General features: G+C 37.3%; 1 protein-coding gene across 1 annotated transcript in view; it reads right to left on the bottom strand.

Moving 5' to 3' along the window:
* The window catches only part of LOC149461208 (uncharacterized), a 329,662-nt gene that overhangs the window by 212,325 nt on the left and 92,106 nt on the right, over positions 1-25,231 (bottom strand). Inside the window, exons 41-59 of the mRNA XM_089678641.1 lie at positions 23,926-24,063; positions 21,262-21,363; positions 21,039-21,149; positions 19,994-20,150; positions 19,884-19,910; positions 19,616-19,771; positions 17,824-18,099; positions 16,120-16,237; positions 15,430-15,509; positions 14,911-15,116; positions 13,294-13,399; positions 12,163-12,273; positions 11,868-11,884; positions 8,369-8,401; positions 7,378-7,489; positions 6,512-6,610; positions 5,989-6,011; positions 4,485-4,590; positions 3,220-3,239 (exon numbers count right to left, since the gene is read on the bottom strand). Of these exons, the coding sequence (XP_089534767.1) occupies positions 3,220-3,239; positions 4,485-4,590; positions 5,989-6,011; positions 6,512-6,610; positions 7,378-7,489; positions 8,369-8,401; positions 11,868-11,884; positions 12,163-12,273; positions 13,294-13,399; positions 14,911-15,116; positions 15,430-15,509; positions 16,120-16,237; positions 17,824-18,099; positions 19,616-19,771; positions 19,884-19,910; positions 19,994-20,150; positions 21,039-21,149; positions 21,262-21,363; positions 23,926-24,063 (1,998 nt within the window). The remainder of the gene's footprint in view (positions 1-3,219; positions 3,240-4,484; positions 4,591-5,988; positions 6,012-6,511; positions 6,611-7,377; positions 7,490-8,368; positions 8,402-11,867; positions 11,885-12,162; positions 12,274-13,293; positions 13,400-14,910; positions 15,117-15,429; positions 15,510-16,119; positions 16,238-17,823; positions 18,100-19,615; positions 19,772-19,883; positions 19,911-19,993; positions 20,151-21,038; positions 21,150-21,261; positions 21,364-23,925; positions 24,064-25,231) is intronic.

The following is a 25,231-nucleotide window of genomic DNA, read 5'->3' on the forward strand; positions in this document are numbered from 1 at the left end:
CCAAAAAAGCCTATGAAAGATACCAGGGGCATCTCATGGGGCCCCCTACTGACCCCGGGCCCTCGGGCAGGGCCCGGGTGCCCGAATGGTCAGTCCGCTCCTGCTGATCACTGTAATGGTGTCACCGGGGATGTCAGTGACACCAAGTCAGTTCCCCCCATTCTCAGAATGCCTGCCGAAGTCCCGCAGTCCCGCTATAAGTCACTGCCGCCATTACTAGTAAAAAAAATCCCTGTATATATACTGCCATTGGTAAATGTTATAACTTTCACGTAAACCAATTAATTTACACATATTGGGATTTTTTTTTAGCAAAGACATGTAGCAGAATACATTTTAGCCTGAATTTATAACGAAATTAGATTTTTTTTTTTTTTTTACTGGACATGTTTAATAGCAAAAAGTAAAAAATATAGTTTTTTTCTCAAAATTGTCAGCCTTTTTTTTTTTTATAGCACAAAAAATAAAAAATGCACAGACAATCAAATACCCCCAAAAGAAAGCTAAATTCTTGGGAAAAAAAGGACATACATTGTATTTGGGTGCAGTGTTGCATGACTGCACAATTGTCAGTTAAAGTAATGCAGCGTCATAACAAAAATGGCCTGGTCAGGAAGGGGCATAAATCCTCAGGAGAGCAAGTGGTTAGCAGAGTAAACACAAAAACAAAACAAATGATTAAAATTGCATAAATGTAGGCACTATAAGATGCTAAAACATACCAGTACATTCACAAATAGATGTCATTGCTTTCCAGTGCTCCAGCCTCTGTATAGGTAGATGAGGCGGAGGCACTGTTGGAGGGGGAAGGGGGAAGCATGCCACATTTCTAGTACAGGTAAATCTATATCTGGGATTCACATTACAAGTCTGTTTGGAGGAGCATGTGCTATGTGGAATTAAATTGTCATCATGTTGTGCCTAAAGCTATATGACAGTTTTTAAAACCTCTTTTTGGATATACTCAACTTTTATTAAAAATGTTTGTATCCAGAGAAGTGTACAAACACATGTATGCACAAAATATACAATGGTTTATGATACAAATAATAAGTGGTAAAATACTTAGACTAGGTTCAGACCTATTGGTTGCAGTTGGTGCGGTTTTCAAGCGCATTTTGCATTTTTCCCATGTGTTTTGATACATTTTTATTGTTTTGCGTTTTTGGGATTTGTTAATGTTGCTAAGGAGAAGTATCTGTTGTCATGCAGGAAAATGCACAAAATATGTGTTTTTCATGCTTTTTTGATGCAATTCCATTGTCTATGCAATTACAAAGTCTTTAGAGCCAAAAACGTACCGTGCTGCGTGTAAAAAAAGTCCCTGCACCTTTCCAAAAAATGCATCAGTGGAAACTGCATAGATGTAAATGTGACCCAAACCAACTAATGTTAAATAGGCTGTAATGCATATCTACAAATCTACAAATGTACTGAAAAATGCATAGGTGTGAACCTAGCCTTAAGGCTAGGTTCATACCTATGCAGGTTGTGTCTGAGCCGTTTCTGCATTGGGTTTTGCGTTGCGTTTTTGCACTTGTGGTTTTGCCACATTTTGTATGCGTTTTTTTTTCTTTTTTTTTTTTTATGCTAGGCAGACTTAAAATGCAAAACCCCTCCAAAAAGCATAAAAAATGTGGCAAAAAAGCAACACAAATGCAATACATGCTTTTCTGCAGCTTTTCCATTGAAGTCTATAGAATCAAAAACGCATCTTCTTGCATTCAAAAAAGTCCCTGACCCTTTCCAAAAACGCACCGGGTGAAAACGCACAGATGTGAACATGTCCCATAAGAAATCATGTTAAATGGACTGTACTGCGTTTCTGCAAAACACTGCAGAAAACGCTTAGGTGTGAAGCTAGGGTAAAGCAAATACCAGTGCATCATTTTTCTAACACAAGTTTACTTTAATCCCTGGTTCACACTGATGGGGTGTGGAATTCGCAGCATTTTCTATATGAATTCTGCACCGCATCAGAATCACACCCTGTTCATGTGAACCGCTGTGGGGTTGTATGTTAACAACACCCCAAAAGCGGTCCGTAAAACGCGGTGCGAAGTGCAGAATCAGATCGCATAGGTGTGAATTCCGGGCAGATATAAAAACACACATTAATTCAGCTCTGTATTCATTCCAAGGAAGGGATAAGTGACATGCCAGCAAGTGCAAGAAGTGGAATTAGCTTAAATTTAACCTGGTATCAGTCTCTTGCAGAGCTCAGACTGCAAGAGGGAGAATCAGCACAAAGATCCAATCAAAGGACAAGCAACATGCTAACAGAAGGAGAGTGACAGAGTCATGAGCTCATAAGCATGCTGCTTCTCATTTAATTGGCTGGGAGTCAGACATAACCTGTAAAAGTTACACAACTACAGCAGATACATTTCAGGTATCCTGCCCTGCCAGACAGAGCTGTGCTGTTTGTCAGAACCGTTTCAAATCTTAGGACTGGATAGGAAGAAATACACATTGTTTGGTAGGTAAAACAGCTCCATTATATGTATTTCATCTGTTTCTTTAGTTGCTCGCCTGGAATTCGGATATACATAATGCATGTTCAGTTCTACATTTTCATAATGTCCTCAAATATAACCTAAAGTGGCTGTAAACCTCTGATATGAAAAATGAACAAAGCAAATCCTTTTATATTGTTCACTTGCCTTAATGCAATGTACTGATTGTGATTTCTGTCTGCAGTCTAGTTCCTAGGCAATCTGCATAAGTAATTTCTGACAGGTTGTGTGGACTCCAAGGGGTGAAAGGTGATGGGGAGGAGAGCTCCAGCACACACCCTGTGATTGATAGCCTCAGCTGTGCATGTTTCCCTATAAGATTGTGTAGGGGGGGGTGTATCTTCCCTCCACTCAGGTCTCAGATTAGACTCAGCTCTCCTGTCTGAGCTGTGCAGTGTGTGACATCAGCTTCCCTCTCCCTGCCTTCTTGCAATCAGAAATGCTATGTAATCTGTGCTTTTTGAATAGCTGTGGATAATGGATGGCTGTAGATAAACAGATACAATATATGAAGGAGAATATATTTAATCTCTGTGCATCACATGAAGCTAGTTACTTCACTGGGTATTTGGAAGGGTTTTACAACCACTTTAAACAGGACTTGGCAGTCAGGAGGACTTCAGTCATTATGATTATGTATAATTATATTTGTCATTCAAAGCTCTACCTGCATTTTGCAACATTTTACCCTCTTTGTACTTACAGGAGTTGTTGGTATAGGAACTGAAAGATCAAAAGAGAAATATGGTATTACCATCTAGCATAAATACAGTCAGCAACTTACAACTGTGTTTAACATACTGTATATGCATCAACAAAATACCAACAACCAAAAAACACAACAAATTTATTCAATAAGACAATGCAAGCAGCAACCAATCAGACCTGAACATTTCCAAAGTCAGATGACTGATAGACGGAGATGTTATAATTTGCAGCACTTTGCCTTAGTGAATAAGCCTGATGGTATATACATAGGAGCTACAGTACACTTGTTCAATCCCACGTCCAGAGGGGAAATGGCAAGTCACCCTTGGGGACAGGGTTCATTTTACAACAGAGGACTAAACACTGGTCACATAAGGCACTGCTTATAATAAACATGGAAGCCCAGTTATAATACTCAGTTCTGGCAAAATGTGTGACTGGTGTTACTAGCTCATAGTAAAACCTAGTTCCACAGATTTTGTGAATTTGTTTTTTTCAGTCAAAAAATATCTATGACTACCCTCAACTGTGATAATTCTGCTGAGCCTGATTATTTTGCTTTTCCATAGACAATGGCTTTCCTTTGTAAACTTCACAGCATTAACCTAACCTCCAGCATTACTTTTTCCTTTCCATAAACAATTTTACATTTATTTGCAATAAACAATGTATCTTTGAATATAGCTGGGAATTTGACCGGTCCAAAAAAGAATTGACTCACTGAAATTCCCCTTCTCTCCTGGCATGTCTTAGCCCTCTCCTCTTCTAGAAGTGTCTAATTACTGACTGTGCCGGCACAATATCCTCTAATCTTCCATTACTTCCCTTCATAAACTTTTTGAGTGACACCTCTGAGTCCGCTGGGCTGCTGACATCACTGTCAAGATGACGGGCCCAATATTAGTCTCAGACCTTTTAGATGTCTACACAAGGAAGGCTTTTACAGGTACATGTCAAGTGTAAAAACCACATAATCTTATGGGAATATTTTTGTTGAAATGATTAGTTTGGTGGAAGGATCTCATTAATTAAATCATAGACACAGATGAGTAGGAGCCTTCTCTACTTCTTTATAATGTTTCTGTACTTTTTTTGTCTTGGTTGTTTAACCCATGTACAACTGCTGTAAGCATATATGCTATGGCAGGGTGGATGGGTCCTAGTCCCATCAGCACCCCCAGAACTGGGACTGAGCTGTCACTGACAGATCACTCTCACATACTGTCAAAACAAAATACTGTAGTGAGGATCAGCACTTACTGCAGGAGAAAGTCTGGCAGCAAGGGTCATCAGTTGGAGTTTGAATCTTATACTCATTTTCTGTACATGTGGGCTCAGGAGCGCAGGTCACGTGGCTACATGGAGGCTGCAATACAGTGAGAAGTGCACAATTAGAGCGGTCATAGGGACATGTTATGGAGTACAATTATTACAACTAGGCCTAATTACTGTAGATAAAGTAAGCTATGTTTTTAGAATCGATTCATAAAGATGTGTGAGGTACTTCAACTGCATTGTTATTTAACCGTACAAAAATGCTCTATTTACAATAATAATTATTCCAGTGCTGTGGAATTTATATTTTTGCACATGAAATTGATATTTAAATAATGCAATCGTTTGTTTCTGAGCATTTTATGTCGACCTTGTTTTTTCTTTTTTATTTAGCTCCATTTTCTGTTCTCTTCAATAGCTACTGCAAAGGAGCACACAATTATCCCGGGACTCCAGCTAATATTATCGAAAGGAATTACAGCCTGTGTAATTATCAGTGGGAATTGCCCACTTTGTGGCTAACCACTATTCTAGTTCCACTTCTACATTCAGATATGATTTGTATGAAAGTACTTTATTTCAATCCAGTATCAAAGTGGGTCTGATAAAAACTTTTATGCTCCTTCTAAGTTTTAGTAAAAGCATAACATACAGCCTATGGACATAAAATTTGGCACTGAAATAACATGAATATTTAGGCATCAGGTACATGCTGGGAAAAATTTCTAATACCAGTTTGAAAGTTTGGAAACATACTGAACATGCTAGTTGCCAGCACAGGTATGTTCACAATTTTAAGACTTTTTTTCTGAATATGTCAATTAATTTTTACAAAATTAATATCTACTGTTAATGATAATTACGATATGCAAATTTCCAAGGAAAAGAACTAATCCCTTGCATTTCTCACACTCCAAGAAAACATAGGGGGGAATTTACTAAAACTTGTGTACATAGAATGCATGGCAACTGTGCATAGTAACCAATCAGCTTCTAGGTTTTATTGTCAAAGCTTATTTGAACAAGCTGAAATTAGAAGCTGATTGATTATTATGCACAGCTGCACCATATTATGTGTGCACCAGTTTTAGTTTAAAGGAACAGTCCACCCAAAAATGATATTGTAGTACTTGATGAACAACATTGGAGTGGTTTCTTATTTCTCTTGGGGGATATGGTGACCAAATATTTCTTATATTTATTTTTTTCTTGGGGACTCTGATGATCAGATACTTTCTCCCTACTTTCTAGACCCACCTCACTACTTTTCCCATGACATGAGAGTCATGCTCACATTGTATCTACCAATGTTAGCGTGACACCCATTTTCAGCTTTATAATTACAATATGGGAAGGAGGTGCCAGAAACCATGGTGAGATATCTTGCCATTGGAGGATGGCCTGAAAAAATTGCTGATGTCCATTCAAAATTAAAGTATGAGCTTTGGTTGGACTTGGCTATGTAGTTTTTAGACTGGTGGATACTTACAGGAGGTGGTGTTGGTGGAGGTGCTGAAAAATAATAAAAACAAAAGCATCTCAGTGAATAAATAAATGTCAGAAAATGTTGCCAAAGCAAAACATGCGCTTACTGAATAAAACATAGTGTAACATAGAACAATAATCAATCATGATTCATTTTCATTGATCTTGGTGGAACTTATTTTATTTTTTCACACGGTGAATGTTGTTGTTGATTAGGAAAAGAAGAATACCACTAAAGACTTTCATTGAGATTTTCTATATATTTATTGGGTTGATATATGTGAGTCAAGCATATTGACATATTTATTGATTTATTTACCACATACTTTTAATCTTTATATATTTTGAGCGCAGCACAGGTAGTGCTTACCTAGTGCTTATAGGAAAGGTTGGAAACTTTGTGTGCTGCTGCTTTGCATGTATTGTATACATTTGAAGGTTTAGTGTTTGGTGAGCACAAGAGTTTTGGCTTTTTAAATTGTTTTAGTTTTACTGATTGTTTGGTTTGCAGCTATAAAGACACTTACGACATTGATGTTTAGGACAGCACTCTGTTTCCAGGTCTCCAAGTAGCAGTGGTGGCCTGTTATCTTCACATGTGGGAATATTGCATTCCATTTGGCATTCTGAATTTAAAGAGAAAACACAGTCAATGGTATATCCAAGTTAATAGACTTGACAACACATTAGTTGTAAATCTGTATTTAAAGAACCAAAAAATATTTTTCCAAAAACAAAGGTAAAGCATAACCAGTCCAGTTATGCTGAAGTAGACTCCCAGAACTAGAACATCTGATGAATTGGAGATAATTTTGGCTCTTTTAAAGCTGATCTTTGGGATAAGCAAATGTCTAAACAAAAGAGGCATTTTTTTGAAGTGTATTTTTGAATGTTGGTGTGCTTTGTGTATTTCTTCCTGATCTGTGTGATAATCCAGTATGGAACTTCTGCTCTCTTCTGGTGCACGGTGATTGGCCTTTTTGTGCCCTGAGTTCAACTTTAAGTCCACCTCATTATTACCTTTTTTGGTTAGACTTATTATTGCTTCCAAAGTATTACTCCAGAGAAATCATGAGTTCCATACAGAGTACTGACAACACTGCACTGACAGTTAACTAGCCTTATATGAATGTAGGCAGTTTGGAGTAATATTATTTTAAGCCTACATGCATAGTCAATCCAGCTGCATAGAGGATGACTTGCATGGCTCTGCTCACTATTCTTAAATTGGCAATAAACTCTTTTTTTGAGATTTTGGATTTAAATAAAAGTAAATTCAGTTTCAAGACATCTCTGCTAGACTTTGCAGTAAAATAAAAGTGTAGTTAAATTGAAAAGTTTTGAAAAAAAATTTGTTAACTTACAATACACTAGTTTGAATAATTCAACTTACCGCAGTCAAAAACTGGACAGCAGCGAGTGGCAGAAGAAGGTTCAACTACTACTGGAACTGCATCCGTCTTCTTACAAGACACAGGTGGACAGAGCACATCCCAGCATGGTGGCTTTTGGAAACAAAAATACAATTGTGTAAGTACATACATATGTCTACAATCCTATAATCACAATTACAAGAAAAATTGTTAGCAGTAAGTGAAAGAGTAGTCCACTCAAAGCTAATAATTTCTTCTACCTAGTTTAAGTCATTTTAAAAGGAGGATACAGTAATAAAAGTTAGCCTGAACTTAAAAAGATTTGCCATGGTCTAGGGAAACATCCAAAATTGTTTATTGTGTCCAAACAGTATACAAAAAATGTACTCTTTGTCCTAAATTCCTCTTGGAAAAGAGCAGAGCTCTTCTGAATTTGTGCCCACTGCTGAGAAATTCCATTTTATAGCCTCATAGCTGTATATTTGCAACAAGAGATTGTCTAAGGCACTGCTGCCTCTGAATGGTTGTCTTGAGGGTTTGGAGTGAGAATTGTTGCACTGCTTTGCCATTTACTGTTCTTTTTTTTCTGGCGAGAAAGTTGTACCTGAGGGTCGTTGGTGCAATGATCTCCAAACTTCTGCTTAATTCATTCTGTGAATCTGTGATTCTTTTACCTCTCCTGGTGCTTTTTTATCATTACCCCACAGTTATCACATCTCCAATCATCAGAGAGGCAGCTCTGACACGAATTAGCAAAATTCTGTTCAAGATGGCCACTTCCACCCAGAAACACAGTATCTATGTGTCAGCAATGAGGAAAAGATCAGCTGCAGGAAGCCTGCTTGCACTACTGGTTAACTAATTGTCTGCCCTTGCTTGCCTTTTTTTGGGCACATTTTCCATAGACCAGGAACATGTACTGGCAGATGCTTTATCTTTGGGGGATATATTCAGACAGAAGTTTATCCCATTAAATAATTATTAATACAGATAACAGCTTGTGTAACTTACTGGAGGGGGAGGTAGTGTTTCAATGGGTTCAGTCTATGGAATAATAAAAAGAAAACATGTCAGATACAGTTATATCAATGCTAAAATGTTGTTGTATTTTGTTACTGATGCATGTACACTGAGGCACTACACATGTAACACCCAAGCACATAATCCTGAAAAGTTACAAATTATTTATTTATATTTATTATTACATGTACTTTCATATCGCTGATAATTTACACAACACTGCAATCACCTGTGTGCAATCACTCAGGAATTTAAATAAAATATATGCATTTTGTTTGCACATGAAAGGATTATTGAAGTGAACAAAGCCTCACCTCATTAACTGAGTTAATATTATCTTTGTAAAGCTACAATGCACTATCCATTTAGTAAACCAATTTTATTTATTTATTACAGGTGCTTACAGTGCATCCAGAAAGTATTCACAGTGCTTAACTTTTGCCACATTTTGTTATATTACAGCCTTATTCCAAAATTGATTAAATTAATTTTTTCCTCAACATTCTACAAACAATACCTCATAATGACAATGTTAAAGAAGTTCAATTTGAAATCTTTGCAATTTATAAAAAAAAAACACATGTACGTAAGTATTCACAGCCTTTGCTCAATACTTTGTTGAAGCATCTTTCATTTTTCTTTGCAGCAGCTCTCAAACTCCATCAGCTTGGGTTGGGAGTGTCGGTGCACAGCCATTTTCAGATCTCTCCAGAGATGTTCCCTTGGGTTCAAGTCTAGGCTCTGGCTGGGCCAATCCAGGAAATTCACCAAGTTGGCTCATAGCCACTCCTTTGTTATGTGGGTTTGTGTGCTTAGGGTCATTGTCCTGTTTAAAGATGATGGTCTGAGAGTCCCTCAGGTGCCTTTTGGCAAACTCCAGGTGGGCTGCCATTTGCCTTTTACTGAGGAGTGGCTTCTGTCTGGCCACTCTACCATACAGGCCTGATTGGTGGAGTGCTGCAGAGATGGTTGTTCTTCTGGAAGGTTCTCCTCTCTCCACAGAGAAACACTGGAGCTCTTTCAGAGTGACCATCGGGTGCTTGGTTACCTCCCTGGCTAAGGTCCTTCTCCATCAATTGCTCATTTAGGCCAGGCGGCCCACTTAAGGAAGATTCCTGGTGGTTCCAAACTTCTTCCATATGGAGGCCACTGTGCTCCTTTGGACCTTCAATGCTGCAGAAATGTTTCTGTACGCTTACTCAGATCTGTGCAATCCTGTCTCGGAGGTCTATGGACAATTTTTTGGACTTCATGGCTTGTTTTGTGCTCTGACATGCACTGTTAGCTGTGGAACCTTATATAGACAGATTCGTGTCTTTCCTAATCATGTCCAATCAACTGAATTTCCCACAGGTGGACTCCAATCAAGTTGTGGAAACATCTCAAGGATGATCAGTGGGAACAGGATGCACCAGAGCTCAATTTTGAGTGTCATGGCAAAGGCTGTGAATACTTATGTACATGTGTTTTTTTTTGTTTTTTTATTTTTAACCACTTCCCGACCGGCCGTTGTATATAAACAGCCGGACGGTGGCACTGCAGGGTCGGGTGGCCGTTTATAAATGGCCTCCCCACACCCTGCTTGTGCGTGCTCCCCGGGAGCACGCAGCACCACGATCCGGTACCCGCTGTGTCCTCCGGACACAGTGAAACACCAATCGTCGGACGGGACCTCTGTGCGAGGTTTGATCATGTGATCACTGATTGGCCAATCAGTGATCACATGCAAAGTAGCAAGCAAGATGTCACTTGTGACATCATTGCTTACTACGTGTGAAATCTGTGAATGATCACAGAGGTCACATGGTACAAGGCTATTCACAACAGCCTTGTACCATGTGACAAGCTGTGACCAATCACAGCTCACTCAGTAGTTATCAATGGCTGCAAGAATGCAGACAGAAAGAAAGAGAAATGATTGCTTTTACACCCTATATGGGTGTAAAAGCCATCAGTGTAAAAAAAAAAAAAAAAAAAAATCTTCATCACCCCCCAGAAGTAGTACAATGTCACCATGGTGACACTGTACTGCTAGGGTGACAGTATGTAAAAAAAATAAAATATAAAATAAAATAAATAATAATATAAAAAAATAAAAATGTTAAAAAAATGTTTAAAAATTATAATTTTTGGTTATAAACTAATTTGGCTTATTTTTTTTTTTTACTAAAAAGATAACGGAATAAATTGCGGCCAAGATTTATGATGAAATATTATTTATTTGCAAAATTGTATAAGAAAAACACTTTTTTTCAAAATTTTTGGACATTTTTATTTACATAGGAAAAAAATGAAAATCCCAGTGGTGAATAAATACCACCAAAATAAAGTTTTATCTGTCTCAAAAAAATGCTAAAAAATTCATATGGGTACAGTGTTGCATAACCGCGCAATTGTCATTCAAAGTGTGATAGCGCTGAAAGCTGAAAATTGCCCTTGTCAGGAAGGGGGTAAAAGTGTCCAGACTGGAAGTGGTTAATAAATTGCAAAGATTTCCAAATTAACTTCTTTCATGTTGTCATTATGGGGTATTGTTTGTAGAATGTTGAGGAAAAAAATTAATTTAATCCATTTTGGAATAAGGCTGTAACATAACTTTCTGGATGCACTGTATATAGCGCCGTCAATTTATGCAGCGCTTTACATATATACAGTACTGTACATTTACATAAGTCCCTACCCTCAGAAAGTGATGGGAAATCCAAAATGTTAAGTTTTCAAAGGAACAAGAGGAGATGAGAAATTGAGGATGGGAACACATGTTCCCGTGACAGCTGGATTTGCCCTTGCTTTCAATAGAATTATCTCACATCCTATTGTGTCTCTGGCAGGAAGTGATAGGAATTCTCCCCAAAATAAATATACAGCAAAAAAAAAACCAGACCCAGATATGCAAAACTAGGAACTTTTTACTAAATAAGACCAACATTGTTTCTTTCTTTTTATTTACTATAAGAATACATGACCGGTATTGTGCCAGGGACTGGCACATGTAGTTTAACGGCAGCATATCACTTTAATTCAACATAACTGGATCAAGCTTGGCTTTTTACATGATTCACACTTATTTTAATATCACTTTTTTATTATTGCCAAATTCTTAGCCAATCTTCAGTATTGTACATTATTTTGGATTTTGCACATTGTGTAAAATGTGTTGTGCAATTAGATTGTAAGGCCAGTCTAAGTTACAAACTAACAGTACTACTGGGAAACAGAGCACTCATTTCCAAACTAATAACAGCTAAATAATCGTGTATGTAAACAACAAACCAATTAGCTGCTTGCCAACAGACCTAGAAATGCGTAATAGACTTGCTTTGCAGCCCAGTGGTTTGGGCTTCTCCAAAACTAGGTTGAGTTAAGGGGGATTGATGGGTTGGATTAATACTGTTATAAAGATACCCTGAAATGTTAGTAAACGTATAACTACTTTTTGAAAATGTTTATAGTTGATTCTATACAATGGACAGATATTTCAATGACTTACTGGTATTGTTGGTTTACCTACAAAAGAACAAAAAAACAAAAATGTATTACTAATAAGTCAGCTTAAAATATTTAACAGTTACATTTTTTAGGAAATGCTATTTGTCTGACGGCTCAGCAATAATCTTGTAAAAGAGTTGCTAACTAAGTACTCCTGGAATAAAGCTTTGTATCCATCTATTTACTTCCATTTTATAGATGAAAGTATATCTCATATTTTGCTACACAAACCTTTATAATAAGACTGTTTTCAAAATACTGTTTACATACATTAATCAAAAAAGACATGGACTTACTATTAGTACCAGTGCAGTTGTATTGGAAACAACACTGGGTTTCTGGGTCAATAGTCTTGCTTAGCAGGCCACCAGGTCCACAGTCTGGTGGCGGACTGCATGGGTCACATACTGGGAGAAAACACACAATTCTTAGTTATTCCATGCAAGTAAACATATACTGCCCCTTCCTAGTCAATAACATTCCCCTCCCCCTGAATAACCATTTGCAGAGCCCAAGGAATCAACAACCATCTACAACTTCTGACATGACAGACACAACCTGAACACACTCCCTGGACCATTCTGTGTCAATCAGTAAATATGTACATCACTTTAAAAAAGAAATCCTATTCAGCAACAAAAAACACTTCATACAGTATAATGTAAAAATGTAGGAGAAGTTATCATGGTATATGTGTTTTTCCTCATTCTATATTGCCGATATTTCAAAGATAAACAATAAACACTCTTGTTTGAATGTGGCAGATGTCATCTTAAAGGAAATCTTAAAGGAAATCTGTCATGACAGCATCATGGAGGCTGCCATTCCTGAAAATTTTTACTTGGAAGAAGTATGCAGTCAGTGAAGTGAGATCTACTGACCTACATACTTTTCACATTTAGGGCTCCATGCACACTAGCAGTTTTTTAAAATCTCCTAGAAGCTGTTATTAGCATTTATTTCTGCTCCTAGAAGCTAAATAGTGCTTTCCTATGTGTCCATGTACACTACTTTATGCTACAAGTGTTTTTAGAGCTTCAGCATCTAGAAGCAGAAAAAAACTGTTTTTGTAGAGTTTTTTCCAGCAGAAAAAAAGTGCTGAATTCTCATAAATGCTTATAAATGCTCATAAACATTTCTAAAGGCTACTGAAACTCTCCAAACAGCTTTTTTCAGCTTTTTGTCCCTTTGTGTACTGTTAAAACATTATTAAAACACTAAAACTCCTAAACGATTCTAAATGCTACTAAAACACTACTACAAGCTGGCACAAAAATGCTATTATCAGTGTTTTTCATCCAGGGTTTTTTTTCTAGCATTATTTGAGCTTATAAAAAAACACTAGCGTGCATGGAGCCTAACAGACTCAGAAGTCAATGAAGCCAGAGACCAGCCAGAAAAGCAGTCTGCTTATCATCAACACTTACCACAATCGACTTCTTGGCAGCAAGGATCTTCTCCTGGATAATAGACTTTCCTAGAGCCTTGCATGAAACAATCAGGTTCAGGGGGACACACTTTGTCTTTGCATTCCTGGAAAAAATATATGAAGAATGAAGAATGGCTATTCTTTTCCTGGTATATCTGTATACATGCTGCGTACACAAGCATTTGTTAACTGGTGAACCTCATCAGGTTTTAACAAGCACTGGTGAGCAACAATAAGCCCAGAATTCAATAAAATGCTGCAATATATTTTATTTATATTTTTTATTTATATATATAAAAATGTTCCTAACAAGCCAATCACTCTTACATGATGTAGATACTCAGCATTTTTGTGAATGCAAACAGCCAAGAGCGTTTCCTCACCATTTGTGCTTAGAGGTTTTGGGTTATTGCTATGCAGTATAGACACTCTAGAGCCCTACATGGAATCTAGTGACAGATTCAATTGTAGGGATCTGCTGTTAGTATTACATTTTTGTTTTTGGGTTTAGATAAGCTTCCAGGGGCTGTAAGGTTATAGACTGAACAATAAATAATTGTATAATCGCACTTCTGCACTGGAAAATATGTGTGTTTTACCAAACATTTTTATCTAATTTCACATGCATTTTAAAACGCTGTAGACCATTTTACTACATTTTACATGCAATGAATTTATAACAGAAACAGGAAAAGGCAGGTAGTAGGCAGACTATTCTTGTTTATTTCTCATAACACACATCAAGCCTAACTAATTTTGCAAATGCAAATGCCTTTCAAACATATTACTCAGATTAAAAAATGAAATTCATAAAGAGAACATTGTCTCACTGAATGATAGCACTTAAGGTGTGCTAAATGGCACTTAAAGGGACCATGTAAACTACCAACAAAATTGCAGGTAAAATGAATGCACAGCTAAAGTGGGTGATGTCCTCCTAGGCCGAGAGAACCACCGTCCATCCCTCATTTCCTTATATGTTGTTAGTACTTTATTAGAAAGGGTACAGTGTGCACGTTACAGCTGCTGTAACTCGCACACTGTACCCTTTATTAATAAAGTAATTTTATTGGGAGAATGAGTTGCCGGCTCTTCACCTTATACTCTCATGCTGTTTAAAGTGCCAGGAAGACACTGTGAGGTTTGGAGCACCATTGGTCTACCTCCAGGGGAACTCAACCTAGGCACACACTTTTAAATGTGCCTTTAAAAAAAATGTGCCTACTCAAGAAAATGTCAATATTATTACATTGTAATGTTGGGGTTATAAAAAGAAAGTGTATGCTGTGACCATGGGATTCATAGAACCACATAATGTAATGTTATGTTATAAGCACAAGCATAGAACCATCCAATGTTGGCACATCATGACTAACAACTGATAGGTCTGTTGAAGTTTAGACAAGTAAAACAGATATCTGGTTGTTTACATTGGGCTGCTATGAAAAATAAGGACTGATTGGTTGGTACCATTGATCATTTACCTTTATGTTTTGTTTACTATTATATTTTATCTGCACTTGTTTGAAAGCAATGCAAATGTAATTAAATAAAACAGAAGTGATTTTATTGTCTAAATTGTTTTGCACATATACAAAGTCAAAAAATGTTTTACCGGCTCAGGAATGCTGGGTGGAGGAGGAGGCAGAGTCTGAGGAGGTGGAGTCTCGGGTGGTTGAGTCTCAGGAGGTGGAGTCTGAGGAGGTAGAGTCTCAGGCGGTTGAGTCTCAGGGGGTGGAGTCTGAGGAGGTAGAGTCTCAGGTGGTTGAGTCTCTGGAGGTGGAGTCTGAGGAGGTAGAGTTACAGAAGGCAGACGGATACCTGAAATAAAGTTGAAAAGTAAGTACATTCATAAACAAGTTAATTATGGGAATTTATTTTAAAAAATTGGTATTGCTTTATCTTGGTATGACAGCCCACAAGAGAAAAAATTAAATTCTACATATAACAATAGAATTGTGTCCATGCCTTAACTACGAGTCAAAGTAGAAGTCTGCAGCAAGCAAGTTGACTGGAAAACATCACCCTGACAATATTCTATTTTAAATTATATATTTGAAGATCATCACAAAATTACATGTCTATAGTTTTAAACATTGACATCTAGAACACAGAGAACCTGTAAAATACTTACAATCCTCGATTTGTACGCAGCGGTGAGTCACTTCATCAAACACCATTTCGGGGGCACATTGGGGGTAACAGCCTTCAACTCTACAGCAGAAATAAAGCACAGTTAGTTAGCATACGTTTAATCAGCAGTTAGCTAAAGTAAAGCTATCATTAGAGTAATACAGGGGATGCCATTGCTGGACTTTTCTGAAAATGCCAGTTGCCTGGCTATTCAATACATTTGATTGTTCTGAGTCACTGAAAAATGTATAGAGGAAAAAAATATACAAATATATACTATATATATATATATATATATATATATATATATATAAAAACTGCATATTTTTAAATATGTTAGATGAATGAATTCTGTTTTTTTTTAGTGGCCTGTTTTACTTTTGTTAGGTTGCAATTTGCATCTATAAAAAGGTTTGTACCACCAACATCAGTATTATTAGCATAAAGTGGGCCTAATCAGTAAACATGGGGGATCCCCAGAACTTCCTGCCATAAACTTCCTCCCCCTCATCTGTTCAGCTCTTAACTTTCAAGATTCATAAGCCTCAGAATCCCTTATAGCTGTTTTAGCAATTATAATTAAAGCAATAACAGGTTATATTCTCAAGAACTTTGGCTATTTATTAGACTGTGCCTGTTTACAGTTAGCTTTTCAGTGGACTTCAGGGAGTACAAAATGTCTACTACTTACTTGAGTGTTAATGTACATTTGGTGCCCAGAGGATCTTGGCATGTTGGAATGCATGGGTTACCACAAGCTCTGTATTTCCATGTACAGATAGAGAATGATGGCAATCCAAAGGTTTCCTCTGTAAAATAATAACACATGTTAATAATGTCATTTTAAATATTCGTATTTATATTCATATTCATATTTAAATAAGAGAATATATGGTCTTTTGTTTTTTTTTTAAATGATACAACTTCATAAAAGCTATATTGGCACCAGGGGCGGACTGACAACTCATGGGGCCCCCGGGCAATAGGGGATCATGGGGCCCCTGTGTCCTTGCCCAAACTCAAAAAAGCCCATGAAAAAGGTACCAGGGACATCTCATGGGGCCCCCTACTGACCCCGGACCCTCGGGCAGTGCCCAAGTTTCCAAATGGTCAGTCCGCCCCTGATTTGTACTTTCCCATGAAGCCTGTGGAAAAACACCAGTTAGTTTTACCACCATTCCTATATTCAATAAAAATGCCTTTAAGGCCAGTTAGGGTACACTAAACAGGAGAGGAGCAGATCCTGGGGCTTAGCCAGATAGTCACACCTAGGTAACAAAGTGAAACTAATGAGAGAAAGGCACAGAAGAGACTTTTTTGCTATTGAAAGTTATAGAAGGCATCTAGTGATGTCTGCACTTAAGCAAGATACCTACATTTAAAAATTAAAATTTGAGTACAAGTTTACTATATCATAAATTGGATATTCTGGGAGAAGAGCATTCACCACACAATGCTGATTTCATTTCCAGGGGAATACCACTAAATTATAGTACTGTAGATGAAAGAAAGAGCGCACAAATCTTGCGCATTACCTTGATAAATAGTAACTAATTTTATTTTATTTAGGAAATATACTCACAAAAGTGACGGTAAAACAGGCATAAGTTAGCCATAATCCACACAGGGTTACAGGTAAATCCAAAGGGGGGGTAGAAGCTAACGCGTTTTGAAGGGCGCTCCCTTCTTCATCAGAGCTGGGTTTGGCAGATAGAAACTTCAGTATAGCAGAGTTCCCATGGCAAGGAAACATTCAGCCACTGAGTGTCAGTATTACAGCAGTTCAGCCTGTTTAGTGACTAAACATTCTGAACTGCTGTAATACTGACACTGACACTCAGTGGCTGAATGTTTCCTTGCACCCAAATTAAATTTATGTCCTTTTTTCCCACAAATTGAGCTTTTTTTCTGTGATATTTGATTGCCTGTGTGTTTTGCGCTATAAACAAAAAATAACCTACTAATTTTGAGAAAAAAAACAATATTTTTGACTTTTTGTTATTAAACATATCCAGTAACAGAATTTAAAAAATAAAATTTCGTCAAAAATTTAGGACAAAATGTATTCTGCTACATTTCTTTACTAAAAAAAAAATCCCAATACATGTAAATTAATTGGTTTACCATGCAGAGCAATACAAAGCAATATGCAGGAGCTGACGGGGAGAGATCTGTATTGTTTATCAGTGATACTCAGCGATCCCCGGGTGCCGGCGGGGAATCACTGACCGGGACCCGGTGATTGACAGCCGACGCTGCCAATCGTGGCCCCCTACCCGGAAATGCAAAATCGCGTATATATACATGATTTGCACATCTCTGCCACCCTATAGCTGTATTTTTGCAATAGGGCGGAGGGAATGTGGTTAAGAAGTCTTTGCCAAAAATGTCTTACCAATCAACTGGAAGTTCATCTGAAGCATACTTCCTGACTTCACCCGTGACATAACCAGTCCATTGTTGTTAAGAGACAGATATTGTCCACGGGATGTGTAGGATTCTAGAGCATCATAGTTCTTGACCCAACGGCTTGACCTCAGGATGAACGTGGCCTGTGAACGGAATTCCACACTTGGCTGCCACTTCCTCAAGCTTAGCGTTCCATCATTATTTTGCACAATGAAGAAGTTGTGGTGCTCAGCGGACTCCAGAGAGATCAGCCTTCTGCCATCTGGAGACAAATCAGATTTAATGTGTTTATTTATGCAGATACAAATGTTTAAGTATATTCTGGCAAAATATAAAAATATTAAATGTAAATGTTTTTTTTTTAAATATACACATTAGCATGTCATGTGAACAACTATGTAGAACAGCATACATGTTGGTGAACTGCCCCCTGGGACTTTTCAGATAAATAGAAATATTATTGTCCCAAACATTGGAGTACAGCAATGGAACTTTTATGTTCATAAATGGGAAACAACTTAAACATTTAACAATAGTGAAAATCTTCATAATTAAGCACTTTGTTTTATTTTTTTTATCACTGCTGTTGTTTCACTACTGCTGGATAAGTGTGTCCTGTCATGATCTCACATGTGGACGTGGGAAGTATTTTCTTGTTCTGCCTAAGTATGACACGGCACAATATGTTTATTTTGTAAAACAATTTTGGACTGTTACACAATTAATTTAAATTATGATATTTTGGCATTGATACAAGTCATACAGACAATTGAGATGTCCAGACTATTGAAAAATAAATACATTCCAAGGGTTAAAGGAATGCCTAACAATTCAGGTGCCTGATTATTAGCTGCAAAGCAGCTCAAAGGCTGGTTTAAAATGCTGCATGCTTTTTTTGGGGAAATGCTGCATACCTATTTTAGATAGCTGTTTGATTCCAGCGTAGACTGTGTAAATGTATTCTGGCTTTTAAACTAATTGAAAAGCTATAGTTTTACAAGTGTGGCAACATTGATCTATGGTAGTATCAGAGCTGATGAAACTGCTGACTGCTGCAGTTTCTGAACAAGACACCCCTTGCAGGGTAGAAAGTATAGAGATTTTTCTCATTCTCTCTCAAAATGGAAAACATCTTTAAATAGTATACATTCAAACAATAGTACAATTCAGATATACTGTTCACTTGCTGTGACTACATTGTTTTTAGCATCCATGACTAGCATGAAGAGGCTGGTAGCCAAACATAATGTTGTAAACCTGTTAAGCTACTGTACAATGATCAGCTATAAAAACATTATCACTAATACCCTTGGTTGTCATACAAGCCTATCTACCTCTGACTTTTACTGGTCAAGAAGCAGATATGATATACTGATCCAATATCCAGGCACCCTGTATCTATAAAAAATTATTTTTTTTATAAAGTACCCAGAATTCCCTATCATTAAGTAGTTAAGAACAGAGAGTTGCAGCATTCTGAGGACTCAGGCTTCAAGAATCATTCCACTAGCAAGCTAAGTCATATGATCATTTTTTGCTGTCTACCTCAAATATTCCAGTTGTGAAATATCACCAAGTTGCCTTACTCTTCTGTCCACCACAAAGCCAAAATTCTGGTATAAAGCTCCTCAAGAGGATTTTCCATAATGCAGAAAAACATATAAACCGGACATCAAGCAATGAGAAAGTAACATATTTGTCTTTAGATTGTATTATATATTAGACTTTGCAAGAAAGGTATATAAACATAAAAACATAACCAAAAGTTTTGGACTTACTCAATGGGTCTACAAAAAGGCCTTTGGTAACCATAAAGTTGGCCTTAAGGTTTCCAGGATCTGTGACATCTTCCAGTGCCACTGCTCTATTATCATAATCAGCTACCAGAGACTTCCCATTGATCATCTCAAGGCGGTACGGTCCCTCTCCATCATCTTAAACAGAAATCAAGACCTAAAGTTAGTATTAGTGGCTTTCTATTCAAAAATGAATACATTGTTAACTGAACTGTAAGTTTTGGACTATAGGAACGTATGGACATCTTACCTCTGTTATAATATTCACAAGGAGATGCTAAAAGAGAATAAAAAAATGTTCATTATCAGGTCCTTCATACACAGACTATATGAATTTTATATGTATGCAAATATACTTACGGCAGGTGTCAGGGCCTCTCCATTCGATTGTGATCCCCTTTCGGCAGCAGGCACGGGCATAAGCTGCCAATGAGGTGCAGTAACAGAGGCAGCTATCACCCTCTCTGCAGGCTGCTGTCTCCTCCACACAAGCTGTGTAATAAGGTTCCACATTGACCTGACATGAAGACAGAAGTGTTGTAAACGTTAAAAGAGTTATATAGGCAAAATAGAAATTGGTAAGGAATTACACCTTAGGAAGAGTTGTGTGTTTTTCAGTACTGCATTACTGTGTTCTTAAGTATCTTTATAATCTTAATTTCAAAAGCAATTTCTCTAATAAAACAGACTACTGCTTTCATATCAATTATATATAGGATTCCCTATATACTGTATGTTTATTTTATCCAAGTGTTTTGGTGAAAGCTATTACTGGCTCCATATATCATAGTGTAGACAGATAATTCAAGGCCCCTGGGCTTCCAGGCATTTGAGCAGTTGCATGGTCTGCTATGGCTATGGCTAGTAGCAGTAAGTTACATTCAACAGGACATGCATATAATGCTGAAAATGTCTAGTCACACAACCAAGTAGCTTCTTCAGTTCTACGTGCTATGACTATAGTGTATGCAGAACCAAGCAGAGCTCACTTCACATGATAGGGTACATGCCATCTGGTATTCTACAGTAGCTCTACAGTACAGGTCAGTAAAATGCTAAATAATATCAAAATCAATTTTCTGTATCCAGAATGGCTAATGCATACACCCTATTTACCAGTATTATATAAACAGTCTTTAAAGAAAAGATTGTGTTTTTTTCCTGGTGCTTCCGTTTTAGTATAGTATAAATGCAATCAGTTCAGGAAGGGATTTCATACTTACAACAAACATCACTTTGTGGGGTAGGAACATCGTACGTGGATTATATGTGATAATGTCACTGTGTTATGAGCAAAGATATGTGTGTTCCATGGACCCCCTCACCTCTGGTATCAGAGGCCCCATAGCAGCTATCACAATTATATATAACCTTTGTGTTTAAAACATTAAAAAGATATTTTTACCTCATAAAGGCAATCAGCAAAGATGCTACTCTTGAGAAGGTTGCATCGGTTTTCCACAAATTTCTTATTATTCTCAGATGGAGGATGGAGAGGATTTTCATTATCAGGACACTGTAGAAAATGTGTAGAATTGTATAGAAATCACAATGAATTTGCAAACTTATTGAACAAACACATTAGGTTTGTATATGCCAAGTAAAATGGTGCTGAAAAGATTACCTACCTCACCAACTAAGAAGCGAGAGCCATACTGAGCCATGTTACTGATTTCCACCTCAGATGTTGTAGTTCCATCTGCATCACCACACATACCTTGGACTTTGCCCTGTGTAAATAGAGAATATAAAACATTGGGCACAGGCTTCATAACACATAAAATCTTAATATCTACCACAAAAAGGTCAGCCTATACAGGGCTATTTATTAAGCTAAAGATCAAATGCAGGGACTTATAGCAATCTGATTTTAAATGTATGAATATAAACACAGTACAGTGAAATCAGATTGGTGATTGGTTGCTGTGGGGAATGTTCTTTATACTATCTATTATTAAAAAGACCAAGCAGTGTTTCAGCTTGGTCTAGGGGCTTTTTTCTTGGTGTCCTTCTCATAGGTCCCATAATACAGAAAGAAAGCATAAAACATATGCCGTAGTGGCACTACAAGCAGTAACGCAGAAAGGCAAAACTGAAAAGAAAGGAAAAACTGATATTAAAAAGTAAATATTGGTTCTGTGCACATCAGCCTCTCAAATCATATTGTGTACCACTGCAAATGCATTGACATTGTTGAGTTTCATAATACATATTATGCAGGAGTGCAGTTCTTTTATTTGGACCTCCAAAGGGATCCTGCATCGTCTTTTAAGAGTGAAAAGACTGATTTTTTTTTTATTTTACCTATTAGGAAAGAGGTCCAAGAAAAATGCACTTTGGACACTAGGAATTCCAACATAAATAAAGGTGACAAACCTTGTCTTAGTAGACATATTCCATGAAGTATTTGTAGGACTAGACACTATACAAACTGTACTGCAGTTTGGCTATGAAGAAAACACAGAGGTGTCTGTTTCCTTAGTTTAACACTGCTGACTAATTACAATTCCTCTTGTCTAGGAAATCCCCTGTTAGTGGAATTTAAAGATGTCATGACTAGCCATTGTCTGTATTGTGTTTAGTGTACAGTAAAAACGCACTGTAAAAAGAAGGAGGTCATGGCTAAATAGATATAATTTCCCAGTTTTCTTATGATGGAATTTCTCCACAGTTCTGTCTGAAGTCTCTGTAATACTACTTAGACAACATGCAACTAGTGACTCTAACGCTACAAATACCATGGAAAAAAGTTACACTTTGCTGTTTTGTTGTTGCTATTCTGTAAGACTCTTGCAACAGGTAGTCTTTTTATGTTTATAGCATTCACTTTGTTTTGTTAGTGAAATAGTAGTGGCTATTTACTATTTTCTTCTTGTTTTAGGGTATCTCATGCTCAAAGAATCTAAAGATATATTCCTATGATTAGTCATTTTCTCTATTCTTGCTAGCATACAGTTAATACACACTGAAAAAAGTAGAAGGTCGTGGCTATATAAATGTGATTTTTTTTTCTTTTCTTATAATGGATAATTGGTTTTGTTTGACCTTTCTGCAATACTGCCTAGAAAACATTCCACTAATGTATCAATACAAAGCTATGATATTTAAGATACAAAGACACATTTAACCTCTTCCCATAAAATGAGACTGAAGTCAGACCACAATGTTTACATGTATTAGATAATATACCCATGACAGCATACTGTAAAAGCATGTTGTGTTTAATGCATGACAAGCTGATTTTAGAGAGAAGTAAAGGAAAGGAAAGAGCAGAATAGGGAGAGGAGAAGAATACCACTAAGCAAAAAAGGATTGAGAGGGAACAGGGGTACTAAGAGGAGAGAAGGGACCAGGGGATTCCCCCTGTGGCTCAGTTCCAAGATAGAGGGATGAACTGGGTATAGCTAAAGCTAAAGGGATTTAGGGATAGAAGTAGGCCAGAAAAATACTTTCACTTCTTGCAGATAGTAACTAGGTTTCTTCCAAGCTCTGGCTATGATTTTGATGGTAGCTAAGAAAATATAGGTGCTCAGTTTGTATTCAGAGGTGAAGAGGTCAGTGCTGACCTTGGGTCTCTCTGAACAGTACTACAAAATAAAATTTAGAGGAGGCCAAATGTTCTAGACCAAAAAGAGAGTAATCTATGGCATGACCACCAAGTGTATAGAATGTCACCCTGCTAGTCACAGTCCATAAATAATTTGCCATTGTAGGATGGAACTGCTTTCACAATGTGCAAGGGGTCCAAAACAACCTCAAGAGTACCTTATAGGTCTATTTTAGGATGGTCTTGTTGAAAGGGCATTTAGTTATTCTGGACCAAATTTCCACCCAGTCCTTCAGAGCAACATAAAAACTCAAGCCCAGTTCCCAGCTAACAACATAAGAGCAAGGAAGATCAGGTGGATGAGCATTTGAAGTGAAGTACAAAAGGGTGATTATTGGGAGATTATTATTATGATTATTAAACAATTTTGTGTACAGGAATTCAGTGTTCCTGATACAAGTGTGGAAGTCTAATGTTTAATTTGGAGATATCTATAGTATTTTGTTTGGGCACTTTGTTATGATCCTGTAAAACCAACCACTCTGGCAAATGACGGGAGGTAAGAAAGTGGTGCACATGGACAAAATGATTGGTTGTCTAATCCCAACAATTCTCAAGCAGTTAGGCAGACTCAATACAGTAGAAAATATATCCTGCCTTTAGTAGCTATTTTACTAATCTCTATATTCCTTGCTTAAAAAGTAACTATACTTTTTATTTAAGCAACTAGAAAAAACACTCATACCTGTAGTCTGGGCTCCAGCTGAATGATGACATCCAAGTGTTGATCATAGTAAACAGCAAGTCCTTCCAAGAAATGGGCAACCACATAGAATCCAGATCGGTAGGTTCTAAATTTGGTCTGTGCACCCTCATCATTTATCTAAAGAAAGAATACATCAGGCACACAATTACTCCTTAGCATGCTAGAGAAAATGTATGCCTAAGTGACATTTAATCAGCCTTTAAGTATATTCTTGTTAAAAGGCAACTCCAGGTTAAAAGCTAAGTATACAGTTTGAACATATATCTAGAAACTGTTTTACCTGCTTTAGGATTTGCAATGTAATGGCCACAAGATTTTGATCCCCCGTTTTATGGGTGCACAGCAAGGAGAGTTGGGCTCATGTATACTTTTAATGAAGCTCACAACAATGCAAAATGAGCAACACAGTACAAAAGAATGCTTTTGTTTCAGCTTTTGAGTTCTTTGAGATCCTTTTGAATTGCTTTAACTGTTGGAATTGTTCTAAAAATGCTCCAAGCACTCTGAATCAGCAAATGCTGTTTTGAGTCAAATTGTGATGTATTTCTTTGCTTTTAAAGTCCTGTATATAAGCTCTAAGAACAGTTTCCGGTCTTACTGAAGATTTAGCTCCAATGCCGTCCTAAATATCGTTTTTGCCTATGTGCTTACACAGCAGGAACACCTACTACTAGCTTGATTTCAACTTTCATCTTGTATGTGGTCATTCAGTACTAAAGAAAAGTGAAATCAGGATAAGAGGGCTACCACGAGTACCCCAGAACAGTGGTAATGCTCATATTCCTCACCTCATAGGTTCATTTTTAACAGTAATGCAAGGTGGCTTTTTTATAGACTCCACTATATGACACCCTTGGAAAAAAAATGTAAAGACAAAGACGAATAAACCTAAGCAGACAGTTGCCTTGTATTAAAAGGTCTTGATCCATACAAATAGGTATAGTACACACTTATTTGAGCTCCATTAAGCTATAGTGGTTCTGGTGCCTAGAATGTTTGTTTAACCCCACGTTTCGCTCACTGGCAGGCGCTGCGTGAAACCTACTTCACATCACAATGCACCCATTATGTGATGGGGCGCAGAGTGAAGGAGCATTATAATGTAGCATTTACAATTTTAATCAAACTGCAAAAATGGTGTGTAATATGGGGACACTCCCTCCATCCCCTCACTGTCTACATCCATGCTGGCACCTACTTCACGTACTGTGATGGGGAGTAGCATGGAGGATGTCACACAGCATTGAAACTTTGAGCTGTGGTGAACTGTCACTAAATGGCAGTG

The sequence above is a fragment of the Staurois parvus genome, unplaced genomic scaffold, assembly GCF_062004578.1.
Source record: "Staurois parvus isolate SC_StPar_1 unplaced genomic scaffold, SC_StPar_1.0 ptg000207l, whole genome shotgun sequence".
Lineage (NCBI taxonomy): Eukaryota > Metazoa > Chordata > Amphibia > Anura > Ranidae > Staurois > Staurois parvus.